We start from the raw sequence: 25,937 nt of genomic DNA on the forward strand, positions 1-25,937 counted from the left end.
GGCAGATAAGGTGCGAGACTATGCAGGAGACAATGGCAAAGCTGTACAAATGTCCGCAACACCGGATCAATAATTCGGATTACTAGGCAATCAAGAGACAGCTAAGGAGTACCCGCACCATTACAAAAGCCTCTTGTATCCAATGCCTTTCGGCCTTCCCACAGAAGGAATGAGGTTAGCCATGCAATAGCTAGGCCATTCAGTGCGGGGAGGGCGGGTTGTTGACAGGGGTTATAGACCCTTGAAGTGGCCAGAAGTCCACAGGTATTGCACCATTATATATTTGATTATATATACTTGGCCACTGTGGGCACCGCAGGCACTATAGTGACTACCAAAGAAGGTCAAGCTGGGCTGGCGTTTAACGCTAGCAGGTATCCATCCATTCAGACAGACAGCCAACATCAAAACGTAACGTGTCAATCATCGGTAGCTTCACGGTTATCATATCCAAGACGATAGGGGGAGGGCATTCATTGACGTGCTTTTCGCATGTATTGCGTGCTTGAGAAATGATGGTCAGATTACAAATTGATGCCGCGTTCGAGCTGCGGAGGGGGAGGGACGGTCTTATGCCGAGGGAAACATGAAATGGCAATAAGTATATCGTGTCTTTGCGTGTCGAAAAGCTTACGATCCTAAAACAACCCCCCTCCCTTTGGTAGATTAAGAGTACCCTGTCCTCTCTTGGGGTGGCATCAATACTAGTAACTATGGCTACAGCTGCGGTCCAACACGCTCCAGGCAATGCCATCGGGCATGTGGTCGAGCCTCTTGCCGCGAAGACGACCAAGCCCGCGAAACACGACGTCACCGCGGAGGTGTACTACTACAAGGATCCAGGTGACGGGACTCCTCCTGAGCCTTCTTACGTCGGGTGAGCTCTTTTTTCTCTCGAATAGCAAAGAAAAAGTCTCGAGTTCTAAGACCCAGAGGCAAAAAAACCAGAAAGCCCAATTCGTACCTCCGTCCCCACGTCGCGCAGAGCGTGGTCATCCACGACGTCTCCGGGGATGAAGACAAATACACCATCGACAGCCATGGGTTCCAGTACATCAGGCATGAGAGCAAGGAGAAGGACTTCGTCGACAACGACAAGATCAAGGCTGAATACTACCCGGAAGTTGAACAGCTTCTGAAGGATACGTGAGCATGCTCCGCTCCGAAATAACGAGAAAAGACGCGCACTAAACATGTCTTTTATCGATGTATTTGTGATACAGCACCGGAGCCTCGCGCGTCCTGATCTTTGACCACACCATCCGCCGGGCGACGTCCGATGTCCGCGATATCGCCGGCCAGCTGCGCGGGCCTGCCCGCCGGGTGCATATCGATCAGTCGTACGGGGCCTCGGAGAACCGTGTCCGATACCATCTGCCCGATGAGGCGGACGAGCTTTTGAAGAAGCGCTTCCAGATCATCAATGTAAGTCCACCACTCACTTATACCTTGTGTGACCAGGCCACCCTTTTATCTATCCAAACAAACACGCCCGTGGCTGACTGGGTGGTCCAGGTCTGGCGACCGATCAATACGATCCTCAGAGACCCGCTCACGCTCGCCGACGCCCACACCGTTCCCGACAGCGACCTCGTGCCGGCCAAGCTGATCTACCCAGACCGCGAGGGCGAGACGTACGCCGTCAAGCCCAGCCCGAACCACCAGTGGTACTTCAAGTACGCCCAGCGGCCCGACGAGCCACTGCTGATCAAGTGCTACGACTCCCTCGACGACGGACGCGCCAGGAGGATCCCGCACACGGCGTTTGTCGATCCAGAATACGAGAACGGCCCGCCCAGAGAGAGCATCGAGGTGAGGACGCTGGTGTTTTATGATTATTAGGGTATCTTCTGCTCGATGAGGAGCATTTGATTTGTGACGGCGGGATTATCACCATCGTCTCTTACTCTGTAGTCATTCGAGTGGCTATAACAATTGTCAGCCGACTCTCTGATGGATAGCCTTCGAGTCCGTTCTATCACTATATCTAGCCATCACTATGACACGGAAGGGCGAGCCCCGACTGTTCTGGCCGAAAGATGTTTTTGTACTCCGTAGCTTCTTGGCCAGGTTTTGCAGAACATGTCTTTCTATTTCACCTACTAGATTTTTGAAGCTGGGCGAATGCCGCTGTCGGCGGGGGTAGTGCTCTTCATACAGCCATCCTGCGGTTCACTGGCACCCATGTTTCCGCCAAATAAAGAAGTAAACAGCTGTTCACGGCCACAGAGCAGCAAAGGTATCGACGCCCCGAATAGCCATCGGCAATGAGACTCCACTATGTGCAAAGACTTTTCTGTGTGATGGTGAAAAACCAAGCACATGTCCACACCACTCGGTGGCAATGTTAAAACATATCTATCCCTCTATATACAGTCAGTCGTCCCTCTCTATAAACAGTCGCCCCGGTCGCCGGGAGGACTTCTTGTACGGCTTGATCCGCCGCTTGTACATCGACACAGATTCGGAGACCCCTCTAGCGAAAGCTGCTCCGGGTCTTCCGAGTATTTGGGCAGTGTAGCACTCCCGTCCAGCCACCTGCAGGTCAGGATCTGGATGGGCATCCTCACCCGGATCTCAAAATGTTTCCGACTGCTCTCCGAGACTTCGACGAAGGCGGATATGGTTATCTGTGGAAATGACGGCGTTAGGCGGGAGCGGACAGACAAGGGAGGAAAAAGGGACATTCAAGAAAAACGTGAGACAAGGAGAGAAAGATCTACTCACCAGAAGGTAGTGGCGAACATAGAGACACTTATAAGCAGTGTCCGCTTGGAGGCGCGAGCACGAAGGTATTTGAAGAACGGCCGTCTCGTGGAGATAGTTGCTCTCGCTGTCTTCATGCACCGACATGGATCGACTCCTGCGCCGTGGTACGTCCTTCTCAATGACGGTGCTGCTCGCGTAGGAAACCGCCATGTTTTCACCCACGGCACTGATCCGCCGGAAAGCCCGCTGGTGGAGGGGATCTCGCTTGACGCGCTTGGTGTAGAGGATGGCTTTGGAGCGCGACTGTTCTCGGTACGCCAGACCGTTGCGTGTCTGGTATTGCACGTCCTCGACCATGGCCACGGTGATTTGCTGCCAGCAGCGATCTGCCTGGGTCGTGATCTTCATACGCAAGGGCATCTGCCCGCCCACAGGGCAGGACTTGGCCGCGAGCGAGAAATTGTACCCGAGGCCGTGCAAGAGGCCGCGGACTTCGTAGGGCTCTGTCAACTCGAGCGAACACATGCACGGAATGCGCACCAGCTGAACCGACTGCTTGAAGGTGGCAGAGCTAGAAGGGCGTCCAGATTCGGCGGCGGTAGCTGTCAGGTAGTAGAAGACCTTGCCCAGCGGTAGGTCGATGGTCTCCGGAAAAGAGGATGCCAGCGGAAGTTCGAAATTGTAGTTGTACACTCCGGGGCTGAATGTCCGGCTGGTCTTATCCTTGTCGAGGAAGTCCCATGCGTGATTGACAATGCTTTCGTCGTATACCTTTTTCAGACGCCTCGCTCTCCACGACTCGGGCCAGATGGTCTGGCTGACTCCTTGGAAATCGAGCGACAGCCTGCTCATGGTCGTCTCCCGCACGATCTCCAGTCGGACCACGCCTCTTAGAACCGCAGATGTGTGCTCCAGGTTATGTGGGAAGTCGAATCCTTCCAGATACATCACAGGCTCGGCAAGATCGAAGGCCACGCTGAAGGCATCGTTTCGAGTCGACGCAACGCATTCCACGTCCTGTTCGCTATACTTGGGCAGACGCTTGCTGGAACTCTTCAGGTGGAGACGACGAGAGCTCTCTCGGGCACCGCCGCCGCCGCCACCAACCTTTTGCACGATCTTGGGGTCATCGGGCTTGGTCTTGGCTGAAAAATTGATCGGGTTCGCGAATGGTGATAGCCAGGATTCCGCCGTGGGCAGGGTGACGGGGCGAGACTGGAAGTAAGCCCCGTTGCCCACCTGCGCCTCGTGCACCTTCTGTGTCGAGAGAAAGAGACGTCCTTCGATGGCTGAAGTGATCTCCTTGTACCCTTCCATCCTCCTCGATTGGGCGCTTTTAATCAGGCCGAGCTCGGCTCGATGTTCGTCCGCCCGGCAAGTCACACAGACCTCTTCTAGATTCACAACATCCTTTGTAACTGTCTGTAGCTGTCAAGCACGGACATTTTGCTGGACTGAACGTTTGCGTGTATGCAGCACTCTACGTTGACTTTGACAGCCCGATAAGAGCTGAAAGATGCCGAGACGAAAACCTTGGATACGAGAGGTGAGTACCGGAACCATCCGAATGGAAGGTTTGAAGCTGAGCAGGAAGCTTGAGGCGGCGTGCTCGGCCCCGAACAAGTTTGGGAACTGATAGGCAGACGACTAGGCTTTCCCCTGACGCTTTCGGCTCGTCGGGTGGTTGTGGTTACAGTGTAAAGGGCGCTAAACAGCCCACCAAAGCCGTTGGCGGATTTTGCTGAGACGATAAAAGAGGGGGGCCGTAACGAAGAAGCCCTTCTAGCCATCACCTCATCAAAAACAATCACCTCTGGCACCCACTGGTGACCCAAAGAGGAACAAAGGGCACGGCAAGGGCAACAGCGCTGGGCTGCGATGCGCCAGGCCCACGTCTATTCCCTTTTGTCGGCCTCTCCTTCGAGTCCAATGTCGATCATGGGCCTGAATTGGTAGGCTAACGATGGGTCGTACCGTGGCAGTGCTCTGACGAAAGGATGTGCTGGTGCTATCGTGAGACAGCACCTGCTACAAACCATCGTCCTCTCTATTCCGCCCATACCGCGCGCACCGTTGCCGGAAGCCACCTCAAGATCTCGTCCGTGCTCATCTCGCCAAGCCTAAGGCCGCTCAGGCTCGGATTCAGCGCCTAATGGGGATGGATTGGGCCGAAGGACCGTGTGCTCATGGTATCCCCTCCTGTTGCAACCATGGCTTGGTAGGAACCTAAACGGGACCTCAACACTCGGAGCACGACACATGGCAGAGGTGATCGTGTGGGGAAATCTTCGGAAGACAGTGCCTATTTGTTTGCATAATTCTTGTTTAATGCTCTTCGGCCTCCTGCTAGCGGAATCCGGGGTTTGCTACCCAGGGGCCGGCGGCACAAGGTTGCGATGAAGCTCCACGCCAGCACTGGTCATCTATTCGAACCAGCGTTCAAGATGCGTGCTGCTCTGCTTCAGCTTTACTTCTTCTGGGTTCTGCAGTGGACTACTCATCCATATACAGCGTACACTGCGTCCTTGATCGAGTTGATTGCTGGATGATCATTGGCTATACCGCCCCGTCGAGGCGTTACCCAACGCTGCCGCATAGCCGGGTTTTATGCAGGATTGTTGACAAGGCTAGGGTTCTGGGCCGCGCGTTGTCGCCTGAATGCTACTTTGCACGGCCCGGTCTCTGATGAACAAGTCATGTAGTCGGCGATCATGACTCTTCCATCAATTCATCTCGCGGATTCCCGGGCGATGGCAATTCGGCACGTTGGTGCACATGCCAATGACAAGAGCCGCACACCAGAGAGCCCTCCAGCAGTCCCCAGATTACTCCAGTTTTTGTGTGGTTGCGACTCAGGGTGTGATCGAGAGAAAGGCACGCACTGCATGTGTGGGGGGTCCGGGGCCGTCTCCTGGGTTGTGAGTGCCTGTTGCAGCGGAGGCACATTCTCTCAGTTGTTCGTCTCCTGAAGACAATAAAGCTCACGTCCCGCTTCCATGGAAGTCCAAGATCTTCAAACTGGTTCCAGGACAAGCGACAGGTCACTGCTCCCAGCGCCTCTTGCTCTTCTCTTCTCTTCTCTGCTCTGCACCAGTCAACAATAGCTGGCCCAACCTCGACTCTTCGCCCACAGCATCCCTTCTACCGCTGAAGACACTTTCACCCGTCATGCCTCGCATCGGTAGCCTCGCAGGCGCGAGGGTCAACGAGGCCAAGGTCAGCCAGTCCATCGTCGGCCGCAACAATGCGAACAAACCCCACGGGATCGTGGGTATGATCAAGAATCCCTATGTTTTCATGACCTGTGCCTTTGCTTCTCTCGGCTGCATGATGTACGGATATGATCAAGGAGTCATGGGCCCGATCTTGGTCATGGAGAACTTTCAGGCTCACTTTCCCACCTTGACCGGTTCGACCATCCAAGGCTGGCTCGTCTCCGCTCTGGAACTCGGCGCCTGGGCCGGTGCATTGTTCAACGGATACTTGTCGGACAGGATCTCTCGAAAGTACAGCATGATGGTCGCCGTTCTCGTCTTCACCCTCGGCACCGGCTTCCAAGTCGGCGCCCAGAACCCCGCCATGCTCTTCGCTGGAAGAGTGATAGGCGGCGGCGGGATCGGTATGTTCTCGATGGTGATTCCTCTCTACCAAGCCGAAATTGCCCCTCCTGAGTTGAGAGGCTCGCTGGTATCGCTCCAGCAGCTCTCCATCACCATCGGCACTTGCATCAGCTTCTGGCTCGACTATGGCATGCACTTTGTTGGGGGCAGTCACTGTGACCCGGCAGGGGTTGCGCATCCTTATTCTTCGACTCACACGTTCGAACCCTACCTGGCCCATGGCCACACTTGTCTCGGCGAGAAGACTGTCTCCTGGCGGGTGCCATTGGCTCTTCAGCTGATCCCCGCCTGGATCCTGTTTTTCGGCATGTTCTTCCTCCCATTCTCTCCTCGATGGTTGATGATGAAGCATCGCGAAGATGATTGTGTGGCTTCACTGTCCAGGCTGAGAAGACTTGATCCCTCCGACCCTCTGCTGGTTGCCGAATTTCTCGAAATCAAGGCAACTGTGATGTTCGACGAAGAGACAGAGGCTGAAATGAAGGGTAGCGGCGGTGCTCTCGCCCCGTGGAAGGCGCTGTTTGCACCCAATATGTTCAAGCGGTTGAGCATTGGATGTTGGATCATGATGTGAGTTCCTTCTCACCCTCTGGTATACCAGCCGATACTCACTGCAGTGCTAGATTCCAGCAGTTCACGGGTATCAACGCCGTCTTGTGAGTCGGTTCTGCAGCTCCCCAGAAGCACAACCTAACTTGGAAACAGATACTATGCACCACAAATTTTCCAAAGTTTCGGTTTCAGCTCAGTCACCACCAACCTGCTGGCCACGGGCGTTACCGGTATCCTGCAAATTCTCTTCACGCTACCATCTGTGTTCTTCCTCGACAACTTTGGTCGAAAGACGTTCTTGATCGTTGGGGCGATTGGGATGTGTATCTGTCATGTCATCGTCGCATCAGTGGATGGCGTGTATGAGGATAAGTGGGCTTTGGGGCAAGGCCTCGCCAAGACTCCTGGCTGGGTCTCGATCGCCTTTATTTGGCTTTTTGCGGTCAACTTCGCATATAGTTGGGGGCCGGTAGCCTGGGTGCTCACTCAAGAGCTTTTCCCCAACAGCATGCGTTCTCGGGGTGTCTCGATTGTGGCTTCGACTAATTGGATGTTCAACTTCATCATCGGCCTGACGACCCGTGACATGATCAAGTCGATGAAGTATGGGACTTACATCTTCTTTGCCTTCTTCTCGGGCGCAGGCGGTGCGTTTGTCTGGTTTCTGTGCCCAGGTGAGAAAGTCGATCCATCGGTCGTCAGGTGCCACAATGCTGACAATGCTCAATAGAAACCAAGAACAAGACCCTTGAGGAGCTCGACGTATTCTTCGGTGGCACCGTCGAAAGCGTCGCCCAGGCTGATCGCGAGCGAATGCAACGCATCAATGAGAGACTTGGTATCTCTGGGGCCGAACATCCTAGTGATCTAGCAGGACGTGTGGCTTCTATTAGTCAAGAGAAAGGAACTCCAATGACAACAGAGGCTGAGCATGAGACCAAGGCATGAACCAGGCATTCGGTCTTCCCATGGCAGAGAATGTGAAGTGCTGTCTGGGTCACAGGGAAGGAAAAGGGACAGCCGCAGGCGGTTGGGCAACCCGTCGGGCTTGCTGGTAGAAATGGCACCATCGAATGCCATACTTTGTCTCTGATGGTATGATGAAGAGGTAGAGTTCCTCTCCGGGTCCGTTTAAGGAGGACGGACAGGCTAGGTCGAATTAGGACAATTGCCGACCCCACTTGGACTTGTCCTGTTTCTGAGGGACGACCAGGTCAAAGCCATACGGCGAGGGACTGGCCCTTGTCGCCGGCTCAGATTGTCTTTGAATTGGAAGCCAAATTCGACAAGCATTGCTTCGGATTCATAAATCTCAAGTCCCGGGGATCTTGTGTGCTTGTCAAAGGAGATAGGCCGTGAGGGGTTCGAGGTACACTTTCCCATCAACGTGATGATCTTATAACATAGATTGTGCAACGAAGCAAGCCTTCGAGGGCCTAATGGAGGACGGACGTGTTGACAGACCAGGGTGTCAGAATCGTAACCTGCAATTCGTCAGTTCCACAACTCAACTTGCAGGGGTCCTTTTGGCCAAGAATGAGAGAGGCCATTCACAAACGAATTTGAAGTTACACAGCGACTAGACGAAGGCTGTATTGATGGTGTTGATGGTGTTGATGGAGTTGATGAGATTGTTGATGGAAGGAGGTATCGATGGAAGAGTTGAGTTGGTTTTGGCGGCGACGAGGTGGAAAGCAGAGGTGCAGATGCCGCAAGTGATATTAGGAATGGAACAACTAAAATCCGGAGAAAGTCACGTTATCTGCTCTGTCACTAGCCAATTACGGCAATGAAGTAAAGGGCCCAATGAGATCTGACCAATCAGCATCTGCCCTTTTTGAGCCCAGCTACCGCTTCGCTTGATCAAGCTCCTTTTGCACTTGACGACTGCGCCATTGCAGCCATACCAGCGGCAAATTCAACCGGATCCGTCACCGTTATGGTTCTCAACTCCAAGAATTCGTCCAAGCCATAACCTCCATTCTGTTTAGCCCACCCACTCCCCTTGGATAAGCCCACGGCCAGAGTCGCCTCGTCCAGCCCTGTGCCCATGGGGAAATTGATGTGCGTCTGCCCGACCTCGAGGCGGCTCGCAACTTTGATTGCTCGACCGATGTCCCTGCTATAGACTCCTGCGCTGAGACCGTACTTGGTGCTGTTGGCAAGTTCGATTGCTTCCTCGTCATTCTCCGCGGTGTACACGGCCAGGACCGGGCCAAAGGATTCGTTGTCGTGGATCTCCATGTCGGGCGTCAACCCGGACAGGATGATGGGTTGCAGTTTTGTGGATGAGAGGAGCTTGACTTGGCCGTAAAGCACATTGGCTCCCTTTGAAACTGCATCCTGCAACATTCGCAGTGTGTTGTTGGCCCCTGTGGGAGAAATAGCTTCTTGGATGGGGAATCTCGATGCTGCATCGGACAGGAAGGGGATGAAATTCTCCACGACCGTCTTGTTCACGATGATGCGCTCGGTCGAGAAGCACGTTTGCCCATTGTGCATGTACGCGCCGTGCACGCAGCCCTGGGCGGCGAGTTCCAGATCGGCGTCGTCGAGCACCAAAGCTGCGGCTTTACCTCCCAGCTCCATAAGCGTGGGCTTCAGGTATTTACCGGCGAGTGCACCAATGCGACATCCGACACCAGCCGATCCAATGAACTCGATCTTTCGGATGTGACGGTGGGAGACCAATGCCTCAGTGACAGCCGCGGCGTCTTCTCGTCGGGTTTGAATGACATTCAACACACCAGCTGGGAGACCGGCACGGTGGAATAGCCCCGCCAGAAAGTGGTGCGTGTTGGGTGATTGCTCAGACGCCTTGAGCACGACCGCACAACCCACAGCGATGGGAGTATCAATGGCTCGGGTCGCAAGGAAGACTGCCGCATTCCACCTTTACCAGACCGGATTAGCTGAAAGGTCATGATCATGGCGCGTTATATTGCCAAACTCACGGCGGAATGCTCAGAACTACGCCAAGGGGGCGCTTGTACACATATCCAATTTGGCCTGGAGTCTATGATCACACTTAGGAGCTGTTGGAGAGTTGTATCGAGGCGTTGCTTCACCTGAACCACAGGTATGTCTCCCGTGAGGGCTGTCGTGATTCTTCCGGCAATCTCCTCCAGATGCAACGCTGCTATATTGATGTTGAATGCCGCCCAAGGTTGAGGACAGTTGGTCTCCTCGACTTGTAACTTGACCAGTTCAGACGCGTGTTCACGGATCAATGCCGCCGTCTTCTGCAAGATGGTCCTGCGCGTGCGCGGGAGGCTTTGGGACCACACGCGGAAAGCAGTCTGAGCAGATTCCACGGCGGCAACAGCGTCTTCTGGAGTGGCGCTGACATATCTGACATAGTGGGCCTTGAGCTTGCTGGAGGCATTTGTCACCACTGCGGAGCCTGCTGGCTGGACAGGCTTGTTGTCGATGATTAAAGGAAGGGTGTTGGGCGTAGCCATGACTGTCACTTGTGATTGGCAATCTTGGCATCTCTCGCAGGCAAAGAGCTTCGGAGGCTAGAATGTTCATCGTAAAGTATCGGGTACGGCCAATATAAATACTGACGTTTCCATGACCTGCTGCCCCTTCCTCTGCAACCAGGCAAAAAGAGACTTCTGCCAGCGCCAGCCTCGTCGGTGAACCAGAAATCGGCAATTTGCTTCTTTTAGCAAGCTGCAGATTGGATGCTATCACTCCGGGTTTCCTGCTGACAGAGTTGGACGCCTAATGTGTCGCATCCCAGCACCAGCGCCCTTGTGAGTTCTGTCAGACTCCACGACCTAGATGAGACAAGTCGGACAAATGATCCTCAGAGAGAAAGGGTCCGGACAACTTGGGAGAATGTTCATGAGCCTATCTGGTACTTCAGCCTCGTCCGGGGTATCGGGCGAAGTGGGTACGGGAATATCGAGCAATGGCCAATGGGCAATCAAGACGATCAGCATCCGCCTGACATTCAGCTGCAGATGGCGGAAGCCAGAAACAACAAGCATTTGCGCCATTGCTATGCTGGCCATTCAACTCCAATCCCCCGCCCTCTTGCGCACTGATCGCCATACTAAAAAGCGGGGGAATAGCATTTTCCCCCACCATGGCGTGTTAAGACTTTCCCAGCGTCAACAGTATTGCCGCCTCAGATTGAGGTGTTCTCAGTTTTCGGTATTGGATCACTTTGAGACAGGAGGATACGAAGCAAGATGGCTCAGGCCTGGTTGTCCTTTACGAACGGCTGTTTGCCACACTCTCCTACCGTGAATCGAGCATGTCAGGGATGTAATAAGTGAGTGACCGATGCGTGGCGCAGCAACCTCCGCCCCGGAGAACAGAATCGAGGCATGCTAAGTATCCTGGATGCCAGGAAAAAGATCAAGTGTGAGTCTGACTCCCCTCGATCGGCAATCTTGAATGACTTTGGGTTCAATACTTAGGTGACATGCGACGCCCTGTCTGTGGCCTCTGCGAAAGGGTGGGCGCTCCTTGTACATTCCCGGTAAGGCAAAGGCCTTCGACGGGCGGGGTCAAAGCCCAAGGGCCCCGGAAAAAGGTGTCTTCATCAAGCCATGGTGACGGACATGGTGAGGCTTATCTGCCGTCATGGGTTGATGTCGAGCTGACAATGCTGCTGCTCCGGGTATTGGAAACATCAACTCGTTCAGCTCGGTCGAAGAAGTTTATCATCGACACAAAGGTAGGGAGCGCTGTGGATAGAATCCCAGTCATATATGAGATGAGACGACATCGTTGACATGAGTGGAGGCCATTCTCAAGATCCTAACACCACCGAGTCGAGAAGTACCGTCCCGTCGGGCTCAATGACACGGTTGGACTGCCCATCACAAGAGAATCCACAAGCTTTGACCCAGAATCAATCGGAGGAGTGGACCCTAAGCTTTCATGCTCCCGACCTGCATGTGCCACCACAAGATCATGGCATCCACTTGAATGCTGATTCGGCTGCCTGTGGTGTAAATGCAGACGCAAATGGATGGCACATTCCAGACGCAGTAGCCTACGACTTGTAAGTCTGCTCTACACATCCGTCTGTCCAACACACGGTCTCTTATGACGATAGAGTTGGACTGTATTTTGACTACATCCAAAACTGGCTGCCTATCTTACATCGCCCTCTCTTCTATCAAAGATATGTTCGAAATGAGGGCTGTTGCGCACAAGTTGTGGGCAGAGAGCACGTTTGTGATGACGATGCAATCTTGATCAACGGCATATTTGCGCTGGCCGCCCGGTTCTCAAAAGCCAGCTTCTTCTCTGACACTGACCCCATCATGAGAGGTGATATCTTCGCCGAGCGAGCCGCAGCTCTCAAAGATCTTGCCCTCAAGGCCATAGAAGAACCCTCTCTCGAACTCGTCAAGGGCTGCGTTCTGCTGGCGTTTTACAACATCTGCGCCGGACATGCTGCACCGGGATCGTTGCTAGTAAGCGTTTGTGTCCGATTTGCTTATGACCTGGGGCTCAACGAGATCGACGAAGACGACAAAGTCTTCTCTGGTGCTGAAGGAGAAGATCAGGATGCTTGGATTCGGAGAGAAGAACTCCGCAGAATTTGGTGGGTCATTTATGAACTCGACTGCTTTGTTTCGACACTTTCTTGCCAGCCCTATGGGATCGAACGCGGCGAGATCAGGGTTCTTCTACCTGTGCCTGATCACGAATGGTTTAACGGTCTCCCCGTCGGCTCTTCCCATCTCATCCAAAGTCCCGGTGCCGTATGGACGAGTCTTGCAGGCTCAAAGAACCAAAGCCCGCGGGCATGGTATCTGGTCGCCAACTACCTCAAGTCTTGCATTGCCGATGCCGCTCGTCAGTCCAAGCGGAATACGTCAGATCTGCAAGCAGCGCTCGAAATGGACGTTGCATGTCTCAAACATGCCTTGCCCGCTGGTTTTCAACTGCGAGAGATGAACATGAACGAAAACAACTTCGGTGGTTCCAATTGGATCGTATCCACCCATTTTATGATTTTATCGTAAGTTGTGACGAAGATTATGCTTTGATGTTGCCTTTTTCTTACAGGAGGACTCAGGTGCGAAGCCCTTTTGGAGCGCTTGAGATGGTCTCAGCGGAGATCAGAACCACTGGTGAACATATTCCAGGAGGCTGCGACTTTTGGCAGGCACTTTTACTAGACGTTGGTTCGAATCGCACAGATATGGCCGCCAGAGTACGTTCCGCTAAACCATCCGTTCATAAGCTGCTGCATGATCAACCCGTGGGACGCTCTTGCCGCACGCCATGAGCCCAACGTCCAATGCTATGAGATATCCAAGTTGCTGCTTGGTCATTACTCGCGATATTGGAAGATTGGCGGGGCCTTGATCCGTAAGTTTGTCCCCCTTGAAGGGCAACACTCCGTATGTCTGATTGCCCTTCGCTCCTCTAGGTCTACTTAGCATCATTAGCGAAGGCAGGGATTCGGCAACATACCAGCCTGGCTCACATGAACGGACGGTTATCAAGCGCTTCTCCGTGTTGTGCCCCAGTTCTTCCAAAGGGAGGAACTCAGAAGCGCTGAAACACGATGCGCAATTCCCCTACGAAACGTCCGATGTACCAGCAGAGACACTGTCCGAATCGAATCTCACCGGCCAAGGGGACCCAAGCGGCCTTCAATGGCCATTGAGCCTTTGGAATAACCTCCAGGCATTTGATTCTGACCAACCAGACATCGAATTGCTGAGCATCCCGTCAGGTAGTCATGTGGGAGGTGGTGTCAATGGGCCGATCGGATCATTCTCTGGCGCTCAACTGCGCATCCCAAACTTCTCTCTCCCTTTCGATGCCTCTCCTGATGAGTTTGTCGCTTTATAAGCACAATCAACCGCCCGTTGCATGTGGTGGGTTGCTTGCTTTAGGAGCCACGGAGCATATGGCCATGCCTTAGTAGCGCGGTCTGACAGTCATTACAGCCTTTGGCATTCCCTGTGGCGGATCTTCCCTTAGCCGGTCGAGCGGGCCTGCATTCCAGTCAGCCGCTCGAGGCGGTTCCTGCTTGACAACCCCTACCCCTCGAGCCCTGTTCAAACTGCCGTCCGATAGAATCTTCACACCTTGGCGGCTATGTAAAAGTTTGAAGGAACCTGGAATGCATCGATCTATGCACCCCTGGCAGACGACGATCCTCATCATGCAGACTGGAACGTGGTGAATGTGGGCAGCGAGCAGCAAATGTCACAGTCTTCTCCTGCCTCGCAGGGCTAGCGCGACGTGGGACTAACGGGGGACTTTATCTCCTAGTGTCCAATCGAATCACTAAACCGAAGTGCCGACTGAGCTTGCCGGTGGTAACGTGCACATGGTATGCAACCCCCCGGATGGTGCCCAAGGCCAAGGGTGCCCAAGGGTGCCCCACGCCCCGCCAGGACCCTGGGGCGGTGGGGGAGCCGCCGGCGCTGAGGTCGCCAATGGCATTGGCCTCCCCGCTCCCCAAACGGCCGCTTGCACCCCAGACCTGCAGCTCCAGGCCCGGCACACAGGTCGGTATTGGGCAAAGCTTCAACTTTCCAACTAGGAGGCGATCCCAGGAGAAGCACACCCTTGTGCGCCACGCAGTGATCCCCGATCCGAGTCATGACCATCATGTTGACGTATGCGCTCCGTACTTAAAACAGCCCTTTCCTCTGCTCGCTCCCTCTTCCCAGCCCTAAACAAACGCAGTACCTTCAGTCGTCCTGCCATAACTTGCTCTTCACCATGGAGATGAACTATGATGAACAGGTATGCTTCTCCAGGCCCACGCCCTCTCCGAGAAACAGAACTGACCCACGGTTTCGCAGGAGCTCTCCGCGATTGAGCGAGAGCTCAACGTCGAAATTCTCCCTGGCACGGAGCTGATGGCGGATGTGGGAATGCATCATTTCGTCAAGAGTACCGGCAAGAGTCACCGTGTCCTGGTTCCGCAACCGTCCGAGGATCCCCACGATCCGCTCAACTGGTCGACGACATGGAAGATTTCAGCCATTGTGGCCTCGAGCATGGTCAGCTTTACTCAGGGCTTCGGTCCGCTCTCTTTGGCGCCCATGTTTGGCGACTACATCGAGGCGTTCCATTGCTCTCTGGCAGATGCAGTGCAGTTTACCGGCGTCGCTATCCTTGTCCTTGGTTTCAGCAACTTCATCTGGTATGGTTTCTCGTGATATTGCCACGGAGGAGAGGGCAGAGAGAGATCGCGTTGCTGACTGTCCTCTTTAGGGTTCCACTCAGCTCGACTTTCGGCCGTCGCCCCGTCTACATTTTCTCGCAGTTGATCTGCCTCGGTTCTGCCATCTGGCGGGCCAGAGCTCAGACTTATGGCTCGTTCATGGGCGCTTGTGTGTGAGTTAAAAATCGTCTTCCGATCCAAAAGCAAAGAGCTGCGACTGACGCACAGCGCTTAGTTTGAACGGTATTGGAGCTGGTCCCGCTGAGACGATCCAGCCGGCGGTCATTGCCGATATTTTCTTCCTCCACGACCGTGGCAGGTGGAACACGCTCTATTGGGTTGTGTACATGGGATCTCTGATGGTTGCGCCCATTATTTCGGGACCGATGGCTGAAAACGTCGGATGGAGAAATTTCTGGTGGCTGTACACCGCTCTAGTCGCCCTTTCTCTGATCATGGTTGTGTTCATGTTTCCGGAAACGAAGTGGCACCGACAACACCCGAAGGAGATGGTCAGACACTCGATTGCAGCCCAAGAAGCCGCCAAAGGCGAGGGCGCCGAAAAGCAGTCCGATGCGGTTCTCGAACAAGTGCCCACGAGCAACAACGAACTAGCCCCCGTCGAAACTGCCGAGCGCGACCCTTGGCTCGGCCGCGGCAAGCCCAGCAAGGGACAATGGGGTTTCTACACGCCCAATCCAGACCCGCTGAGGGCCATCATCCTCGATCTCTGGATCCCGTGGAAGCTATTTGCCTTCCCCATCGTTGAACTGGCCGCCTTTATCGTCAGCTGGAGCTGCTCGTCCTTCTTGACCCTCAATCTGACCCAGACGCAAGCCTTTGCCGCACCGCCCTACAACTTCAGCACCAAGCAAATCGGCTTCACCAACTTCGCCATCCTCATCGGCGCGATGATCGGCTTGTTCACCGCCGGCCCGTTCTCCGATCTGGTCGCTGCCCGCGCAACAGCCAGGAACAGGGGCATTCGCGAGCCTGAAATGCGTCTGCTCGCCATGATCCCGTACGTCATCATCATGTACTTTGGCAACATCATCGTCAGCGTCGGCTATCAGAACCAGTGGCCGTGGCAAGCCATTGTCATCATCGGATACACCTGTGCTGGTATCCAGGTTGCCGCGATTCCCGGAATCGCCTCGACTTATGCCGTTGACAGCTACAAGCCTGTTGCTGGCAGCCTGTTTGTCGCCATCACCGTCAACAAGAACGTGTGGGGTTACGGTTTCAGCAAGTTTATCACGGTAAGTCTCCTCCAAGCCGCTTAGTGTTTATAGGTTTTGCATCCCGCTAACTCTTGAACCCCCAGAATTGGATCATCAAAGATGGTTATATCCCACCGATCATGACCAATGCCTCTCTGATTCTGTTGTGGTGTCTGTGTGCCATTATATTCTACTTTTACGGGAAGACGTTCCGACGATGGACCAAGAATAGCAGCGTGCATTCGATGTGAGGAGTAAAACTCAGATGTGGGACTGAATGGAGATACCCAAGAGGAGACGTCTGGATTTTTTGAGAACTGTATATTTCCGAATCAATCAATCAGTCAATCAGACTGGGGATTCACGCTGCTCTTGATATAGCGGCATCACTGCAAAAGAAGCCCCTCTTCTCTGTCACAGTTCGTGAATCCATCCCATCCAATTCTCGTCCGGTTCTCCATCCCGCATCAGCCGCGGCGGGCTCATGAATCGCAGCGCCCGCTCCAGAGGTATTTCACCGATGAAGCTAACCCTGCGCGCAAACCGTACTCGTATAGCCCTCCAGTGTCTTGTTTGACAAAGCCTGTTCTTTCCATTTCCCTACCGTCGATCCCCATCCATCACTCAATTCAGTTCGCCTAGGCATTAAACTTTAGGCAGCAACGCATCCCAAGCCCAGGCAAAGGTGCAAAGTTCCTCCGTGTGCGCCCAATCACAGGTTTTCCATCCCAGGCAGAAAAAGTCTAGTCATGTGTTTTCGCGTGATGGTGGCGACACGGGGCAAATGGATTGGACGCGTGCGAAAAAGCCACGGTGACTACACTTGACTGAGTTTGTAGAAGACAGGGACGCCGACAGGCGAAGCATCGCCGATTTCTTGCACGCTTGGGTGGTCTACGAGGGCGGGGTGGTCTCGTATAGAAGTGTATTTAAGGAGGGGAAAAGAGAGAGAACCTTGCGTAGAAGAATGTATCTTCTCAATTTACATCTCTCCATCTTCACAATCGGAAAAGATACTCGCTGCAACTTCTTTTGATCCACAAAAGCACCCGAAAGAGTTCATCACCTGCCTCGATATCATGTCTTCTGAAGCTGCGGCCTGGACCCCACCCGCTGAGGGTTCTCCATGCTGGATTGAAATTCCCGCCCGCGACATTGACAAGCTCAAGGTAAGTTTCACCAAGTGACCGTCGCAGGAGTCTCTCTCCTCTCTCCGTGGACCTTGCTGATAGCGGCGTCGAAAAGGAATTCTATAGTAACCTCTTCCCGACATGGACGTGGAGAGGTGATTCGTCCGATTCGGATCATCACGTCGCCCCGTTCCAATTCAAAGACCCGAAGTGTGAGTGAGAGCTCTTGCACCCACTCCGAAAATGGAGCGATGGCTTACCAGACCCGTGGTTCCAGGTCTGAGCGGCGGGCTGGTCAAAATGCCCGACGACTGTGGCCCGAACACGCAGACTCTGGGCTCGGGCGTCACCGTCTACCACATGGTCGAGTCGCTTGAAAAGGTGAGAATGACCCCTCGACTCTTCAGAAGCAGCGTCGGGAAGTCTCTGACTGGGCATAAATTCAGACTGAAGCTCGCATCCATGAACTGGGAGGCAAGACCGTCATGCCAAAGACGGCCCAGGGAGATAGTGGCGTCTACATCAACGCCACGGATCCGGAGGGAAACAGGTTCGGCATCTATCAGCTGGTGCAAAGCTCGGGTTCTTAGGCTGGTCCAAGTCCACAGATAACATATCCTTCAAACCATACCATTGCCGCACCCAATCGCATGATTAGTCTCCCGCTTCAAGCGGTTGTAGTCGGTCTAGCACCGCGAGATGACTCGCTTACCTCGACGTTTCCATGTACGAGTATGACGTCGTTGGAATCCTTAGGTGAAGAGGTCATTAATTGGTTCTGGCCCGCCGATCGCGAAAGAACGATTTCTCAGAAGATGCCTATAGCGATCGGGTTGCGACAATACCACCACTTTGACGATATGCCAGCGATCAGTGCCATGTTCGTCGAGCACAAACCCGACTTCTCCCTCGACGATATTTTGATAGGCCTCATGTTCGTGAGTCTCCAACACCGAGCCGAGAACGATGAGCCAGTAGTCTTTGGAGTCGGGGAGGTAGGTGTCGGGAATATTAGGATCGTCATGGACAATGTCTTCATATCTCCATGGACGTGATGAGCCGGCGAGCAAAAGCATAGATGGCACATTGATTTCAAGGTAACCAGCATCGTCGAGCGTGCCTGTTGGAGGGTTGGCAAGTCGAATGGAAGTTCCGAACCAACCCGTCCTGGATGCGATGGCTAGAGTGCCAATGCTTACTTGCCCTCCGTAAGGGTCAAGCTGTCCCTGAACCTCATGAGGGATAGTACACATTCTTCTGTCAAGGATTGGCCACATGCCGGTACTTCTACTAGCCCAATTCTTTGGGTGGTAATAGAGTATTTGACGTAGTTGAGGGTCTAGGACTCGAGTCACCACTAGCGAGAGCCAGTGCGCCTTCCCGTTTCTTTTGAGATACTCTTGAGCAAGTCTGATAGTTGCAGCAAGGCGTCCATTGGGCCCAGTGAAATTCGTTAGAGGTTCTAGGTTAATCCCTAGTAGGCCCATGGTACTGAAGATGGCATCAGCAGGAATGGTCCCCGAGCGCAAAAAGATGGTTCCCCAGATGGCATTCTCTCGAAGATCGCGATCTGTGCCCATGGCTGCAAGGAGAGTATTGCGCATCCGTGAAGGGCCCAACACACCGTCCGCGAGCCTCATGGTGCTACTCAGTGATAAGACAAAGCTCGATCCGGAATCGGACACAAAATTCTGACCAACCTCCGTGTTGCTGAGGTTCATTTTTAACAAGTCTCTCAATGAGACGTAGCAGACAGTTTTTGTATTAGAGTCAATCGTTGCTGACTTCAAAGACTGCAGCGATATGTCTTACCAGTCAGTTTAGTGATGCGGATCCAGCCTGAGATGAAGCCGCTGCCCAAGTTCCAATGGAACAAGCACTGGGCATCGGGTGGCAACGCTGCCTCTTGAAACGTCCAATGTCTCGTCATCCATGGTGTAGGTTCCCTGGATCTTAGCCGAGCGAGCCTCTGTAAGCCCCCTGGAAGGACAATGCAACAGATACAATGGCGGTAGACTTCAGCCATCTGTTGGATTTGCCAATTCTTGTCATCTTCACTCTGCTGAATAATGCTGACAAGATCCAGCCACAAGTACCGTCCGCCTTTTCTGATCGTCAATTCACACGCGTGGTCCAGAATATCAATATTGACCGGATCGGCATCTCGAATATGCTTGATGTTAAAGACGGCATTCCTCCGTGAAAAGGGCCGCAGTCCGTGCCAGACATATGAAATAGCACAATATTTGAACTGGGTCGGCGTGGTGGCGTAAACAATGTCTAGTCGGCGGTCGTGAACGAACGCATGCGCATCGATGAAGCGAAACTGACGCGGCTTGGTGTCGGCAGGATAGCAAAAGCCCGAGGCCTCCAAGTCCTCGAGGGACTGCTGTTGCAGGACTCCCCATTGACATGACCCTTCCGAGCTCTCCTGGGGCGACGTTGCTACCGTGAAGTCCATGACCTAGCTCTCGACTGCGTGGAGAGAGTGTAACCCGGCTATCCCTGCAGACATTTGAATCAAGAACGCACAACGTCAGCTCACGCCACCGGTTGTCTTGACGGTTAAAAGCCAAAAGCGTGCATTTGATAGCATCGCAGGAGAAGTTAACTCTGAGCGGGACAAAAGTGCCAGTTGGCAATCAAAAGCGAGGTCGTCAGTATGCTGCAACTCTCTGGAGAGCCATGAGAAAATATACTGGGCCCCTGGGGTCGCCCAACTAATATACCACGTACAGAGAACCTCGTACTCTCAAGCAATTGAGGCTGAGGGACCAGCGCTAGCACCGAGCAGGTCTGAGGACCACTGCCATCGCTCGGGAATTGCCTAGCAACCGCGTCCGTCACAAAAGGGCCTCGAAAGTGGCTGGCGACCGGCGACCCCTGTCAAGTGCCATCCATTCACCAATCCGAATTTGTCGCGCGACAAATTGTCCTGAATTGCTGGCAGCCTTTGCTCCAGGACCTTTGGCTTTGGGGCCTTTCGCTCCAGGTCTTTTGCCCTATCACTTGCGACCCCTGATAGCGCTTCGCTTGGGTTCCGCGAGGATTGGTTGGCTAGATATCTTCCTTTTTCAAACCTATCTGTACCTACCGGGTATGTGTCCCTGAATCTATCACATAGTTAAATGAATTTGGCACTTTTGAATCCGCCTAGACTATCTAGGTAGACATATCAAACGGTACAAGTTACAGCTTCACAGGCTACTATATGTAGCTATTCGATCCCACCCGCCCAATATTCCAATGCCAAAACCAAATAGTCAAGCTGCAGACGCCGCTTTGGGACCATAGTTAGGGCAGCGGCACTAGCTTTCCCTATGCGGTGTGGTAGCCACTGCAGTCAAGACCACGTCTTGGCGCCTTCACTTCCAAGCCAACATCCCGCAATTCACATGGAAACCTGCCTCCCGCTCTTTACACATGGTCACTCATTCTTCACAAAGCCTTTATACCTGTCAATACCATCACTTCTGTCACTCCAAAAGCTGACACATGACTGTTTCAGCCATCCCTTGTCCACCATGACTCCAACTTGATCTCTCCCGGCCGTACCGGTCATTCTTTTCATTGTGTTGAACCAAGGGGGTCGGAAGTGTAACCTCGCATAGAAGCCACATTGAGACGCACCTTGTCATCATTTCCACTTGAGATCGAGGCTGCTCCTACAGAAGAAACCTCAATACGCACAACCAACCATGTCCATCAAGTACGCACCCACCCAATCCTCCCCATTAGGGTCTGCGCTCATGATGTCATCTCCAGCTGGGTTATGCTAGATGGCAAAGGAGGCTTTGTCCCGTTGCCATCAGAAAGGATCATCCATAAGTCATCACCAAGAATTAGTCTCGCCATAACGACCCCATCGACATATCCGGGGAACAATCCGTTGGCGATCCACTGCAGCTCTGGCATCGTCTATTTGACCAATCAAAGAGTAAGAAAATATACTGGCAAAAGTGTCGTCTTCATAGTCTGTCGCTCTAACGCCATGCATAGATAGTATATTTGCCAGAGAAACCCACATCAGAGTTCAAATCATTCTCTGCGCCACTACTCAATCTGCACGACACGCATCTTACTGTTCCTTGGTTTGGTCCTAATGCATGGCAGGCGGTCTTACAGCCGGTTCCTGGTGGCAACATCCCGGCAACGCAGGCGGCTGTTGAGCTCAAGTTGACTTTCAAAGAAGGCGGAGCTCCTGATTTTCATTCGACCTTTGAGCAGATCAAAGAAAGACTCCAGCAAGTCGTGTCCGCAGCGAGGGAGAGCAACGTGACTGGCTCACGGCAAGATGCTTTCTTAGGCAACGTGAATCTGGACAATGTCCATCTCGACCAGTTGCCTTCATATAACGAATCTGAGCATGATGCAATAGCTCCAAACCAATCCAGCACCACCGGTGAGGATGCGAATTCCCCTATTCTGACGAGCCCTCTCGCGGCTCCCGAGTCGAGGCGAGCTGGAACACCTCGCGAGGAAGCCCAGGCACCGAGCGACGCGCCCCCTGGCTATGAAGAGACACAGCAGCAGAGCATCCAGGCTGAGTTGGATCGGAGATTGTCGGAGACTCGCGGCTGAGGGCCAGTGAAAGAGACCTCGCGAGCTGGGGGCTCCTTTTCTGTTGATGTGCATGTAGAGAGGGGCGTTCTTTCTAGAGGCAACGGGTTCTTCATCGGGAGGCCCGAGGCCAGCCTCAATTGAATTTTGGTCATTCTGTTTGTCTTGACTGCCAACACCGTAATACATAATACGCTTTCAGCTTTGAAGGGATCTCATGTGCAGCTGTGGATTGGACGTTGACAGGAGTCCGTAGAAGGATATGGCTTGGCGTTCAGTAGCTGGCTGACCAATCAGAAGTCTTGTAATTTTCCGCCGAAGCTCAAGCTCGTTCAGGAACATCGAACTTGCAACTCTTTCAACATCATTGAAAGTCTTCGAAACTCTACGAGGCAATAACGACAGCCTCGAGTCTCTAGAGTGGCTTCGCCCCCATCTAGTACTCCCTCTCCACAATCAATTCATATTCTACCTCATCCCCAGCTCCGTTCCGAAACTTCGCGATGGGAATCACCGATTTCTTTTCCGACCTTCTGAGCTCCGTCTCCTTTGTGCAGGAGGTCCAAGCCGAAGCTCCTGCCGACGACAACGAAGAGTCAAGTGACAGCGGCGAGGGAGGCAACGACGAAGAAGAAGGTGGTGAGGATAAAAAGGAAGGTGAGGAGGAAGGAGGTGAAGACGAAGGCGAAGAGGAGGGCGGAGAAGACGAGGAAGAAGAGGAAGAGGAGGAGGAAGAGGAACCCGTGGATCCAAAGCCACGGCTGGAAGAAGGTATGTTTCCGCCTGCTGCTACAACGTTAAGAGCAGAGCTGCTTTGCTGCAATCTGCGTAAGAAGCCGGGAGAAGATTGACACCAAACAGAATGCGCCCGATCCGCCCAATGCTCGGGATACAAGCACCACTTTGACGAATGCGTTGAGCGTGTCACATCTCAGGAGGAGAATCCCGATCACAAGGGCCCCAAGGAAAATTGTGTTGAAGAGTGTACGTTTTACCCTGCTACCTCCCTACCCGTCTATACCTTTCTAGCAACACCATGGCGAAGGACATAACAGCTCACCACCACGGAAACAGTTTTCCACCTTCAACACTGCGCAACACAGTGCGCCGCACCCAAGCTCTTCAAGCAGCTGAAATAGACCTCCTTCACGCTGGCGACCCTCGACATCGACATAAATCTGCACTCGACAAAGGACTTGCAGGCAAGAGACAATAGTCAACAAGCAGGCTCGCAGAACATGGCCTCAGAGTGGACAGAAATACTGCTGCAAGAGAATAGGTTAGATGCAGATCTTCCTACTCTCGTGCTTGCAAAGCTCGTGACCCTCTAGAGTCGAAGCTCTGGTCGCTCCGTGCATCAATCTGCCTGTGCTCTTACATAGTCATCACGCCTTGTATATACCATCATTGCATTAAAGACTTAAAAGATTGTCTCCTACTCAATCCCGCAAGATCGACTCGTCTCCTGTCTATATGCCTGTGGTTTTCCCGTTCATTCTCTCGAGGTGCACAGACCCAATGTATTGACGCTCTATAGCAACTTTCAGCTATCCTGGGTCTGGCTTCGTCTATTTCCCCCTCATCACCCATACCTACACGTACTGTTCATACTGGTACCCATGCCGTACTTCCAGCGTACGAGTACGAATACCTAGGTACTCATGCTCCGTTCTGGCAAATTTAGTCGGCGGACGCGGCGCATATGGCTGGCTGAAGGCCGTCTGGATTCCCAAGCCACGCCAACCAATGCGCTCCGTCGGCCTGCGCCCGCGACTCCAGTCTTTGCGCCGGTCTCCTTTCAAACACTTTCCAATTCCGGCATGACTTTGCTTGGCCATCCATCCAGCCTGCCAGATTCATGTCGATGCCGGGCTGCAAGATTCACTTCGAGGACCAATAAATCGTGGGAAGTGCTTCGCTTAGTACCCTTCAAACCGGTTAGGTGGAAAGGGTTTTGAATTTATATAGTGAACCGCTTCCCCTGCGAGACTCCTCGCTTTCAAGATGGTTTCCCTAAAAAAAGACCATTTCCCTCGTATTCAAGTATGTAATCCTGCCTCTCCACCGGAGAGAATCGTCGTCCTCTTTCATATTGATTGTCCGTCCAAGTATTCTTTGATATATACTTGCCTGATCCTCTTCCCACACATCAACTCTTCTCACGCAGATCTGGAGTCCCGCCCTTGCAAAGTCTGCTCATCATCTTCCACTCTGTCAACGTAACCCTCCACCACCTCTTCCGCCGTACTGCGATCTGCCTCCCACCGCTTCCTTCTCACACGGCCCTGGCGGCCGAACAACCCAAGACACAATGGAGCCGGCATCACCAAGACCGCCAACACCGCTTGGAAGATCAAAGCCCGCTTCATGTTCTTGGGTGGATGGGCGTTCGGACCATCCTTCAGTGCATTCATGATGACAATGAAGATGCCTCCCAAGAGCTGGCCGCCACACCAGCAGAAACTACTCCCCAACTCAGGCCCCAGGGGATAGTGGATCTCGACGAGGAATTCCAGCGCCACGGGCACGAGGCCGAAACTCGCGGCCCCGAGAAGGGCACAGACGACAAAGACGTACGCCAGTGATCGGGATTGCGGCGCCCAGATGACGATTACATAGCAGATTGCCACCACCGGGACGGCAACCTTGACGTAGGCCAAATAAAACTTGTACTTGTCGATGATGGGGCTCGAGATGGCCGCACAGACGAGGCCCACCACGATCAAGATGGCGCCCGCGATGCCGGCGTTGGTCTCGCTGAAGCCGTACGGCTCGAAGATCTGATTGAGCAGAGACGAGAAGGCGTTGAAGAAGCCCACGTAGAAGACGAAGGGGAGGAAGAGGAGGTAGAACTCCGGGGAGCGGGATAGCGTGCGGAAATCTTGACGCAGAGACGTGCGGTCCATGTGGTCCGCCGCCGAACCCGCCGAGGGTGGGGAGGGCGGTCTTGACGGGATGAAGAAAGCCGGCACGCTCGCGACCGAGGATATGATCGAGATGTACAGGATCATATTGGGGATCTCGTGTGGTTCGTCTGCCCAGAAAGGTGAAATGAGTTGGCCCAGCGCTGCGCCAAAGGGGTTCGACAACGACGCCAGTGCTGTGGCGGTGGTGCGGCCGTCTGGGCTGAACCAGAGGTTGGAGTAACTCGTGGGAGAAGACAGGACGAACGGCTGCGCGAAGCCAATGATCAACTGCCCGACCATGACGCCACCGAAGCTGTTTGCCCGGGTCGCGCCGTATTTGACCCAGTTGCCGACCAGCACCAAGGAGGCGGCTATGATGATGGCGGTCTTGGTGCCATACCTGTGCAGGACATAGAAGGTAGGTGGCGTGGTGGCGCAGTAGGCGAAGAGAAACGCCGTCGAAACCCAGTTGATGTTGGTCTCGGAGGTGTGGAAGTACTTGGCCGAGGTCTTCGACACGGGAGCAAATGCAATCCAGTCCCAAGAGACCACGATGTTCAGCAAAACTAACTGAGCCAGGCCGAAGAAGCGTCGTTTGTACACTTTATATTCGACATTCGAGGTTGTCGAGATCCGCGATAAGGTCCGGTTTGATGGCTCGATGCCTCGCCGGTGGTCTTCCAGCGACGCCCCTGGAGAGTCGAAGGACGAACCGCCTTCGCCGCTGACCGCCTCTCGGTGGGAGATTGATGACTGCTCGAGTTTGCCCATGTTGGCCACTCAGATCTTCTGCAATGATGAGCTGCTGGCCGCGACAGGCTTAATCAGAAGGTCACGCGCCAACCTCGCGATAAGAGAAGTGTCGACCGATCCGTCGGCAGAACAGCTATGGAGGTCAAAGGTGAGAAGGCCGCCCTCATATACAGTCGCAGACTTCAAGTGTCAACATGTCCGAACAGCGACGACACATCTCACGGCATGAAGTTTTGACAAAGGGGAGACCGTGGAAGATCGTTGCTTACCGTGCATCGACCATTTCGTCGCAGATCGACGGCCGAAGCAATTTGGGGATGCAACCT

The 25,937-nt window shown here is 53.6% G+C and overlaps 11 protein-coding genes across 11 annotated transcripts; 7 read left to right on the top strand and 4 right to left on the bottom strand.

Moving 5' to 3' along the window:
* Nucleotides 1-713: 713 nt before the first annotated feature.
* On the top strand, nucleotides 714-1,842 carry Z520_06867 (uncharacterized protein; the record flags this gene model as incomplete). The annotated part of the gene is made up of 4 exons (XM_016777367.1): nucleotides 714-877; nucleotides 949-1,146; nucleotides 1,224-1,425; nucleotides 1,516-1,842. 4 exons carry the CDS (start codon nucleotides 714-716, stop codon nucleotides 1,840-1,842), a joined length of 891 nt encoding a protein of 296 aa, XP_016631538.1.
* Nucleotides 1,843-2,390: 548 nt separating this feature from the next.
* On the bottom strand, nucleotides 2,391-4,026 carry Z520_06868 (uncharacterized protein; the record flags this gene model as incomplete). The annotated part of the gene is made up of 2 exons (XM_016777368.1): nucleotides 2,391-2,630; nucleotides 2,728-4,026. The coding sequence occupies 2 exons, from the start codon at nucleotides 4,024-4,026 to the stop codon at nucleotides 2,391-2,393; spliced, it is 1,539 nt and encodes a 512-aa protein (XP_016631539.1).
* A 1,851-nt stretch (nucleotides 4,027-5,877) lies between these two features.
* Nucleotides 5,878-7,829, top strand: Z520_06869 (uncharacterized protein; the record flags this gene model as incomplete). The annotated part of the gene is made up of 4 exons (XM_016777369.1): nucleotides 5,878-6,899; nucleotides 6,953-6,985; nucleotides 7,035-7,555; nucleotides 7,612-7,829. The coding sequence occupies 4 exons, from the start codon at nucleotides 5,878-5,880 to the stop codon at nucleotides 7,827-7,829; spliced, it is 1,794 nt and encodes a 597-aa protein (XP_016631540.1).
* Nucleotides 7,830-8,744: 915 nt separating this feature from the next.
* Nucleotides 8,745-10,342, bottom strand: Z520_06870 (uncharacterized protein; the record flags this gene model as incomplete). Its single annotated transcript, XM_016777370.1, has 3 exons — nucleotides 8,745-9,774; nucleotides 9,836-9,897; nucleotides 9,950-10,342. The coding sequence occupies 3 exons, from the start codon at nucleotides 10,340-10,342 to the stop codon at nucleotides 8,745-8,747; spliced, it is 1,485 nt and encodes a 494-aa protein (XP_016631541.1).
* Nucleotides 10,343-11,629: 1,287 nt separating this feature from the next.
* Nucleotides 11,630-13,712, top strand: Z520_06871 (uncharacterized protein; the record flags this gene model as incomplete). The annotated part of the gene is made up of 4 exons (XM_016777371.1): nucleotides 11,630-11,901; nucleotides 11,956-12,870; nucleotides 13,096-13,223; nucleotides 13,285-13,712. 4 exons carry the CDS (start codon nucleotides 11,630-11,632, stop codon nucleotides 13,710-13,712), a joined length of 1,743 nt encoding a protein of 580 aa, XP_016631542.1.
* Nucleotides 13,713-14,594: 882 nt separating this feature from the next.
* Nucleotides 14,595-16,513, top strand: Z520_06872 (uncharacterized protein; the record flags this gene model as incomplete). The annotated part of the gene is made up of 5 exons (XM_016777372.1): nucleotides 14,595-14,618; nucleotides 14,678-15,021; nucleotides 15,093-15,215; nucleotides 15,278-16,301; nucleotides 16,367-16,513. The coding sequence occupies 5 exons, from the start codon at nucleotides 14,595-14,597 to the stop codon at nucleotides 16,511-16,513; spliced, it is 1,662 nt and encodes a 553-aa protein (XP_016631543.1).
* Nucleotides 16,514-17,341: 828 nt separating this feature from the next.
* On the top strand, nucleotides 17,342-17,982 carry Z520_06873 (uncharacterized protein; the record flags this gene model as incomplete). Its single annotated transcript, XM_016777373.1, has 4 exons — nucleotides 17,342-17,431; nucleotides 17,508-17,604; nucleotides 17,670-17,773; nucleotides 17,839-17,982. 4 exons carry the CDS (start codon nucleotides 17,342-17,344, stop codon nucleotides 17,980-17,982), a joined length of 435 nt encoding a protein of 144 aa, XP_016631544.1.
* Nucleotides 17,983-18,144: 162 nt separating this feature from the next.
* Z520_06874 (uncharacterized protein) lies at nucleotides 18,145-19,853 on the bottom strand (the record flags this gene model as incomplete). Its single annotated transcript, XM_016777374.1, has 2 exons — nucleotides 18,145-19,124; nucleotides 19,205-19,853. The coding sequence occupies 2 exons, from the start codon at nucleotides 19,851-19,853 to the stop codon at nucleotides 18,145-18,147; spliced, it is 1,629 nt and encodes a 542-aa protein (XP_016631545.1).
* A 1,311-nt stretch (nucleotides 19,854-21,164) lies between these two features.
* Z520_06875 (uncharacterized protein) lies at nucleotides 21,165-21,973 on the top strand (the record flags this gene model as incomplete). Its single annotated transcript, XM_016777375.1, has 2 exons — nucleotides 21,165-21,329; nucleotides 21,392-21,973. The coding sequence occupies 2 exons, from the start codon at nucleotides 21,165-21,167 to the stop codon at nucleotides 21,971-21,973; spliced, it is 747 nt and encodes a 248-aa protein (XP_016631546.1).
* Nucleotides 21,974-22,455: 482 nt separating this feature from the next.
* Z520_06876 (uncharacterized protein) lies at nucleotides 22,456-23,091 on the top strand (the record flags this gene model as incomplete). Its single annotated transcript, XM_016777376.1, has 3 exons — nucleotides 22,456-22,723; nucleotides 22,814-22,936; nucleotides 23,027-23,091. The coding sequence occupies 3 exons, from the start codon at nucleotides 22,456-22,458 to the stop codon at nucleotides 23,089-23,091; spliced, it is 456 nt and encodes a 151-aa protein (XP_016631547.1).
* A 1,020-nt stretch (nucleotides 23,092-24,111) lies between these two features.
* Z520_06877 (uncharacterized protein) lies at nucleotides 24,112-25,629 on the bottom strand (the record flags this gene model as incomplete). The annotated part of the gene is made up of 1 exon (XM_016777377.1): nucleotides 24,112-25,629. The coding sequence occupies one exon, from the start codon at nucleotides 25,627-25,629 to the stop codon at nucleotides 24,112-24,114; it is 1,518 nt and encodes a 505-aa protein (XP_016631548.1).
* Nucleotides 25,630-25,937: the final 308 nt, after the last annotated feature.

Source organism: Fonsecaea multimorphosa (assembly GCF_000836435.1).
Source record: "Fonsecaea multimorphosa CBS 102226 unplaced genomic scaffold supercont1.13, whole genome shotgun sequence".
Lineage (NCBI taxonomy): Eukaryota > Fungi > Ascomycota > Eurotiomycetes > Chaetothyriales > Herpotrichiellaceae > Fonsecaea > Fonsecaea multimorphosa.